Source organism: Amborella trichopoda, chromosome 4 (assembly GCF_054954075.1).
Source record: "Amborella trichopoda isolate Santa Cruz 75 chromosome 4, AtrichopodaSantaCruz75HAP2 v2.0, whole genome shotgun sequence".
Taxonomy (NCBI): domain Eukaryota; kingdom Viridiplantae; phylum Streptophyta; class Magnoliopsida; order Amborellales; family Amborellaceae; genus Amborella; species Amborella trichopoda.
The window spans coordinates 58,765,485-58,774,119 of record NC_142339.1 but is presented as its reverse complement, the minus strand read 5'-3'; the positions used below and the strand labels follow the sequence as shown (position 1 = coordinate 58,774,119).

At 34.2% G+C, this 8,635-nt stretch overlaps 1 protein-coding gene across 1 annotated transcript; it reads right to left on the bottom strand.

Annotated features, from left to right (window-relative positions):
* Positions 1-405: 405 nt before the first annotated feature.
* Positions 406-5,318, bottom strand: LOC18422243 (ribonuclease 1). Its single transcript, XM_006827195.4, has 4 exons — positions 5,187-5,318; positions 4,321-4,476; positions 2,444-2,642; positions 406-852 (listed from the first exon to the last, which is right to left on the bottom strand). Exons 1-4 carry the CDS (start codon positions 5,277-5,279, stop codon positions 614-616), a joined length of 687 nt encoding a protein of 228 aa, XP_006827258.3. The 5' UTR covers positions 5,280-5,318; the 3' UTR covers positions 406-613.
* Positions 5,319-8,635: the final 3,317 nt, after the last annotated feature.

The following is an 8,635-nucleotide window of genomic DNA, read 5'->3' as shown; positions in this document are numbered from 1 at the left end:
TAGCTCGAGGGTTTGTATCATGATGATCATGGCGGACATGATTGTGCTATTCTTATCGACGACTATAATGAAGTGAACATATGATTGATGCCATTCAGTTCCTTGGGCACATCACACTGTCAGCTATTGAAATGTATTGCGTCATAAAGTGGAGAACTTAGTGATGGAACCATTTCTTACTTAGTGATCGAATCATTTCTTTCAACTCAGGAGTAGTAGTAAAGCTTCTGGTTTATTTTGATGCTTATTGGACCAATTACCTGAATATTGAGGTAATTTCTAGTACTAGGTTTTCATGGGGGTTTTATCCTTGACTATTATATAATGAGCCATATAACTTTGCCTCATCTCTTGGAAATCAAAGAGTCTTTTTATGTTTTCTCCTAAGAAAAGGATCGAGAAAAATTCAAAGAACTGCCACTTTATTCATACGATGTGATTTCATGCTCCACAAATACACAATGGCCGTCAAGTGATTTCAAGGATCATCACTCAGCATTGGAGACCACACATTTGTTTTTGTTTTAATGCATGAAACATTTTGTAACTACGAAAGAAAAAATTCATGGGGGATCAATATTGATTCTAACGTCCATCTTCGGCCAATTTTGCATTATGCAGACTCAGATCCAAATGAAGGGAACTCAACTTGTGAAGAACATCCACCCCTTGGGAGTTTTGGGCACTCAATAATGGAGGAACCAGAGGTATCAACACACATATAGATCTGATACAACTGTGGGTTTCTTGATTCATCTCTGTTGCACTCTATTCCAGGTGTATGACCAGTTGCTGCTCTTATGGCTTCCGTGATGCTGTTTAAACTGTAAGTGCTCCCATCCGGGTAGATTCCTGCATGGTTTGATTGTCCATCATATTTGCATTTGTTTTATAGAATTGTTTTTTGCAAAACTTACTGCACTTTGATTTAACGATTGGTAGATGGCTTAAGATGAAACAATTGCTAAGTTTATGACGGTATGGTAAGGCTCTGTATGGATGCCTTAGTCGTCAAAAAGAAAAAAATTTTGCTTACCTTTACACGAAAGCCCAAAATTTCATAGTCTCAAGCTCTCAGCGGCCATAGTCATCAAGTCTCCCCATCTATTGGAGATAAAGGAAAAGTAGATTTTTTTGTTCAAGGGCACAGGTGTTTCATGGGTATTTTGGAGATAAGGAGTACGTCTGTATGAATAGTGGCATACCAAGCTTGCAAACCTATGATTTTGGTAATAGTAAAACAAACCTAAATGCAAATTTACTCCCCTGAAAAGGAAGTTGAAAAAATTATTGGCACCCTTCACTTGATTTTTCAAACCCATTTGCATGGGTGAACTCTTGATTTAGCAGTATGTTGTTTTTTTACTTGAAGTAGGTGTTCCCTCTAAAAATAATAAAAACTAATGGTCCAAATATTTTTTTATTAGAATTATTATTTCTAGATTTTAAAAATTTATTTATTTTTTCATATTCGTGATCTCCATGTTAGAGATTACATATCCTTAAAAATTAAGTCTTAAAATCCATCTCAAAAATAGATTTACTAAGAGGCTCGCATTTCTACATACATGGGCTTGGCCGCATAGAAACCGAATCCTTTCACAAAATGTTAATTCTTTAATGGTGATAATCTATGCTAATTTCTAGTACGATAGATGCAAGCTCGGATCCTTTAGAAGTTTGAAGAGCCATTTTTGTCATGGCCTTAGGCAAGTTAAAATAAGCCTTCGCCCATAACCAGTTTGTAAGTAGTGATCAGGTAAATTGTTGTAAACGAAAATGTGAAGCACTATTTTTTAATTCTTTTTCAAGCATACCATTATAGGATTGCAATTTAAATAAATAAAGGAAATTTATCAAACTACTTGTAAGAGATGAACTATGATATTTTACCCATTTGCAACTATTCAAACTCAAGACGATGATTCTTTTTACCGGTCTTTTAAAATTAAATCAAAAGATATAGGTAAATTGTTAAATTGTTCATCTATTACGGTACTTTAATAATTTTCCTCTGTTTGTTACCTCACGGACCATCTAGGAGATGAATTATGAATCTATAATTTTGGAGGTCTATCATTTAGACCAACTCAATCGTGAATAAATTTATGATTTTAAGCCCTAAAAATGATATATATTTTTGTTTGAAGATGGATATGGGGGTTTATGATCTTATTAGGAGTATGACCTTTGATAGAGTAGAATAGCTAAAAAAAGGATTCATTTTGCCGACCCTAAACCGTTGAAATAAGGCTATGATGACAATAATGGTTTCAATTATTTGAAGATCATCATATTTGGATTGTTTCAAAGCTCCAAATTTAAGGATTTAAAGCAGAACCGGATTTAAAGTGCTTTGAGATGTATTTTGGTTATTAAATATCCTAGAAATCAAGACAAAACTCATGAGTTGGCCGACTCGTCAAAGATATTGTCAATTTACCTGCATCCTGTAGAGCCTGAACGAGATTAACTTTGCCTTTAAGTTTGAGAGCAGATTCAAAGTATTGGTGTTGGTCCAGGACTGATTCTGAGCAAGTTCCATGTTTAACCCATTCATGTGTCCAAAATTTCACCCCATTGCCGCTTGGACATGCCAATGTTGGCCAATCCTTTCGCATCCGTCCTATTAAATCTGATACCTACATAGAGTAAATTGATAATTATGAATTTGAATAAGACAATTTGACTTTGAAAAAAGTTTGTATAAGGTTGCCACAGAATTAAAGATGCACCTAAAATATCCATCGAAAAAGGTTAGTTTTAATGTTGGAAAACATTCAAATTGATCATCTCGACATCGATGTATGAATGTTCTAGAAATGGTACATCTTGCAACATATTATCTAAACCGTCCACAGATCTACTTGATTTTAACTATTTTTGGAGTTTAAAATTTTCTAATTAGATATGAAAATAGATTTTGAGATAATCATAGGAATTTATTACATTAAAATTATATGTTATGATAAAATTTAGAGGTGCATCTTTATTGGATTGTTTAAGGTTGCAACCTTTTAGAAACCACACCCATTTACTTTTGGTATACAAAATTCACAATTACCTATAATCGTGATTAAGGCGGTTGAGGATGTGCCATTAACTATATTTAAAGTTGGAGAAACATTTTTTCAAGTTTTGTAGAAAATATAATACTTGGTGCCTGATCTCGCACTAGACGGCTAAGGATGATTACGATCGTCTCGTACCAAAAGCAACACACTAGACGGCTAGGGATGATTACGATATTCTCGTACCAAAGACAACAGTCTTATAGTACACATTCCATGTTTGTAGAATTGGTTTATGGGTGGAGCATGATCATTTGTTGATCAGAAGGAGAAGGGCATGTTTGTTTTGTTTTGCCCGTGAAATACTTTTCATAAAATAATTCCCTCGTGCAGGTAAGTATAGAAATATGTTCACCTCAATTGGTCGTGGTACTCTTTTTTTCAAACTAATTTGCCGTAAAAATATTCATCGTGTCTAACTTGAGGGAAATTTTTAACGTGACTAAACAAACCAGCCCTAAAGTATTTCTATGATCTACATGACCATCCAAAATATAAGGTCATGAATGTTGACACCATCCAATTAATGGATGGAAGGTCGATGGAGAGAATAGGACGTTAGTCATATTGATGGATCCCTCGCGCTCTTTTCCCAATCCCTACATTGATTGAATGGAGATAAAACTTATGACCATGGGATTTCCATTGGTCATGTGGATTATAGTATATCCTTTCCCTTGGATGTTTCTCATGAACACTTGGCTTGCAAATCTATTACAATGGTAGAGAGAGAGAGAGAGAGAGAAAGAGAGAGAGAGGCCTGCAATTCTCTCATAATGGTAGAGAGAGAGAGGCCTGCAATTCTCTCATAATGGTAGAGAGAGAGAGAGAGAGGCCTGCAATTCTCTCATAATGGTAGAGAGAGAGAGAGGCCTGCAATTCTCTCATAATGGTAGAGAGAGAGAGAGAGGCCTGCAATTCTCTCATAATGGTAGAGAGAGAGAGAGAGAGGCCTGCAATTCTCTCATAATGGTAGAGAGAGAGAGAGGCCTGCAATTCTCTCATAATGGTAGAGAGAGAGAGAGAGGCCTGCAATTCTCTCATAATGGTAGAGAGAGAGAGAGAGAGTCCAAACATATTGTTCTATAGATCTGGTGCGACGACTCAGACGCGTCCGTCCGAGTTAGCCCTGAGATGGCCAAACTCGATCGATTGCATGTAAAAAGTCGACCGAGTCTGTATATAGGACTCAGGCCCGAATCTGGGCCTTGTTTTTGGACATTGGTAGTGAACTAAGATAACGACAAACCTCTGAAGGTTGAAATTGGGAATCAGGATCACAGTTTGAAGGATAAGAGCCATCATTGTAATTCGGCCAGAGTCCATGAATGCTAAAGTTAGCAGCAGGCTTTCCAGTCGTTGGGTAGCAGCAGCTCGCCTTGGTGTCGCAATAAGATCCAGGCCACTGCAAAAAATATATGCCCAAATCCCTAAATTTAGTGGTCAATATATAGGAAAAAAGCACACTTCTCTCTCTAAAATCGAAAACTCTGCTCCCTTTTTAGTCAAAACCAAGACTCGAATATTCTCTCTCTCTAGAGTCAAGAGTAGAGAAAATATAGTAGAAACTAAAAACATCTTCTCTCTACAGAAAAAATACCCACAAATATATAAGGGAAAAAATCCAAAATAAAGGTCAGAAATATAAGAAAAAAACCCATTCTCTCTGAAAGCCCTATTCCCTCTAAACCAAGAGAAATATTGAAAAAAAATCCATTCTCTCTCTAATCAAGGCTCAGCTAACATGCATTCTTCTCTCTCTAACCAAGGCTCAAAAAACATGTATTCTTCTCTCTAACCAAGGCTCAAAACTTGGGAGAAAAAACATGACTTCTCTCTCTCACCAACTCTCAAAAACTAAGGAGATAAAACATCCATTATCTTCCTAATCAAGGCTCAAAAACCCAGGAGAAGAAAAATAAAAAAAAACTCTCTAACCAAGGCTCAAAGAAAGACAAATTCTCTCTCTAACCAAGACTCACAACCTTAGAAGAAAAAAATCCATTCTCTCTCTAACAAAGGCTAAAAAACTTGAGAAAACATCTCTCTCTCTGTAATCAATTCTCAGAAATTATGAAGAAAGACATCCATTCTCTCTCTATGTCCAAATCTCACCTGCTGAACAAAGTAGAAGAAATCGAAGTCTTGAGCTACACACAAGCACAAGAGAAGAGGGATCAAGAAAATCACTTTTGGGGGTCCGGCCATGGTTCCAAAATACAAGGAATCTGTGCTTTTTCTTGGTTTTCCCATTGACGGATAGGTGGAATATTTATATAGTAGGTCGAGGTGTGAATTTGGACAGGAACGCGCCTTGCCTTGCCTTGCCTTTGATACATTATCCTTCAAAAATAGCAACAAATAAATGAATGCATACATCATGATCGCGCGGGACTACAATATAAACATACTCCCTTGATAAAAAAAAAAAAAAAAAAAACCCCACTTGAGAGGGGATCCACTTTATAGTTAGTCGAAGAATATTTTTGAGAAAACTAAATGGATTTTGAGTTTCTAAACAATCAGATTTTTATACATTCTCAATTCAATATTAAGGTATTACTATTTTCATAGACATATAGAGTTTACATTTTTTTTCTTTTTCCTTTTTTAAGTTGGAGGATGTTACATCCTAAATTTTGGATCTAAAAATATGGTAGATAAGGTTTAACTTGAGGAGTGAATAATATGCTCCCTTGGGAGCACGTAATCCTTTAGCCAGATAATATATCCCCAATTAATAGTTTGGTATGAAAAATAATGATCGTGGAAGGCACGCCTTGCTTGCGTGCACATGGTGTTTGTGTTTTCCTGAATGGATATTAATGTATTTATCGTCAAAAAAAAAAAGAAGAAGGGGTATTTCTCTTGTGGGGTTCGTCTATTATTTTTTTAAGGGAAAAGTTCATATAGAGTCGAGGTTCTAAACAATCAAATTGGAGCCCACCTCATAAATTTCACTAGAAGTTGTCTTGATGCCCCAATATCATCAAATTGATCATCTCGACATTAAGATACATGGACATAGAAAAAAAAGGGATTTCAAGTTTTGGAAATAGTGTATCGTGTAATGCATTTTTGAACCATCAATTTTCAAGATTTAAGTTTTCATGAATCTTCATGATATACACTGTTTTTTAAGCTTTAAATTTTATAATTAGAGGTGAAAGTATATTTTAAGGCTATCACAAAGATTTCTAGCATTGAAACCATATTTCTCAATACTATTTGAAAGTGTGCTCTACTTTGATTGTTTAGAGCCTCGGCTCTATACAAAGGGCACCCTGAGCCACAAATTTGTTTTTTTTTGTGGTTTGTTTGGAGTCGTGCATTTATGTCGTCTTCTCTATCTATGATCTAACGGTGACACTCCTCTCTTTCTCAATCTCTCCCTCACATGCAATACCGCATTTACATTTAACTATTGATTTGCGGTCTAAATAAGGCATTCATATTAAATAATCAAATAACGCACTTTCAGTTCTTATTGGAAGATGCAATTGTGGTGCTGAAAACTTTACAATGACATGAAAATCTATTTCTCTCCCAATATGAAATTGAAAGCTCGGTCCATCTTAAATAATATAAAAGTAAGCTGCATTTTCAAATTTTTTTAGAAGATGCGTTGTGGTGCCAAAAACCTTACCGTGGGGTCAATTTTTTTTTTAACCCTATTATAAAATTGAAAGCTAAAAAAAACGATACACATCAAGCAGTTTTACAAGTACTGAAAATAATTAAAAATTAACAATCCAGATAACATATTACAAGATGCCTTATTTTAAAACGATATCTTTTTTTTTTCTTTTTCGTTCATTATCCATGTATCTCAAGACTCAAGACCATCGATTAGAGTTTTCCAATATCGACACAACCTTTTTCACTTGCCTTTGAGGTGTACTTTACTTCTTAGTTGAAAAATTAATACTTTATATAAACTTCTTCCTAACTATAGTCGATTGTAATTAAAGTCCTTTTTGACTTGGTGTGGGAGTGCCTAAGATTCTCTTTTCTCTTCATCTAAGTTCCCATTATCAATTATGTCTGGATTTTTATTTTGCCAATGTAAAGTCTTCTCTTTTGGTGTCAATTGCTGTCTCTCTCAATTAGTTGGACGTCAATTTATCCTAAGAAATGATGAACATAGGAGGGTGTAGTAGGTATACGGATGAGGTGTTGGTGTCGTTGACTAAATGGTAGCAGCTCGACGGAAAGAAAGAGAGAGAGAGAGGGGGAGAAGCGTCGTGGCGAGCAACAAATGAGGGACCACTAAGTTTCACAAGCTTAAATAAGCGTGTATTCACACCTATAGTCTTTAGTATTGAGTGTTCCTTTTTATATTTTTCCTCCATCGTTTTTATTTGATTTTCGAATAAGGAAAATTTCGTAGTGAATTTATAATTTATTTTTGACATTTTAAAATAGTATCATATCTTGTATAGTTTAAATATATATAAATTCAAATCCCACATTTGAGAATATCCATATTTCTCAAAACTGTACACCTGAAAAAAAAAATCAATAATAAAAATAACCACAATATCCTTATAAAATTTTTAATGTATTTAGTAATATTTACTTTTTAAAATTACTTTTTGTATTTTTAACAGATTTGTGATTATAAAAATATACACACTCTTAAATTTGAGCTTAATCCAATGTATATATAAAAAAAAACTATATACACTTAAAAATGAGACTCAATTGTAAACTATACAAATATTTTAAAATTAAAAAATAATTTACTTTTTTTAGATTCCTCTCTAGATTATATAGGAGACCACATGAAAACCACGTGGGTTTAAATTATATAGGTATTGAGTTGCATGCAACTTTTCAACGAGTCGTGAATAACTTTGCTTTATAATTGTTTTGATTTATTGATAAAAGTAAAATCGTATTAAAAAACAAAAAAAAGCCATATATCATTTAGGGACTCAACTAATTTCGCATCTAACCGACATCTTCTGTTTTATTTTCAAAATACCCATTTACTTTTGGTACATAGTCACAATTACTCTTGTTCGTTAAATCCATGATTTTGAGTTGGAAGTTGGAATAGTAACAAATGGGTAATGTAGAACAATTCATCTCATATGGATATTTTGATACATTTCCCTTTTATTTAAAATTCATTCCCCATGGACCTCACCTCAAAAAATTGTATTGAAAGATTATTCATGCAATCTTGAGATTAAATGACTTTTTAAGGACCATAAAGCCAAATATTTTGAAGCCTTTGATGGATAATTTAGCATCTAACGGATATTTTCTGTTTTAATTTTAAAATACCCATTAAAAAAATCCATGATCTTGAGTTGGAAGGTGGAATAGTAACAATTGGGTAATGTAAAATAATTCATCCCTTACGGATATTTTGATACATTTCCCTGTTATTAAAATTCATTCCCCATGGACATCTCCACCTCAAAAAATTGCATTGAAAGATTAATCAAGTAATCTTGAGAATAAACGCTTTTCAAAGCACCGTAAAACCAAAAATTTTGAAGCCTCAAAGGCAAAGGCTAGACATATTTGACAATGCCACCAAGAGATGGCAGCAC

Bases quoted from the DNA above. Each gene is read 5' to 3' on its own strand.
- LOC18422243 (XM_006827195.4), bottom strand. From the start codon at position 5,279: ATGGCCGGACCCCCAAAAGTGATTTTCTTGATCCCTCTTCTCTTGTGC. The intron at 2,643-4,320 runs GTTTGTCGTTAT...TACTCTATGTAG, and splicing joins CCCAATTTCAACCTTCAGAG to GTATCAGATTTAATAGGACG. The intron at 853-2,443 runs GTAAATTGACAA...CAAACCATGCAG, and splicing joins TCAGGCTCTACAGGATGCAG to GAATCTACCCGGATGGGAGC.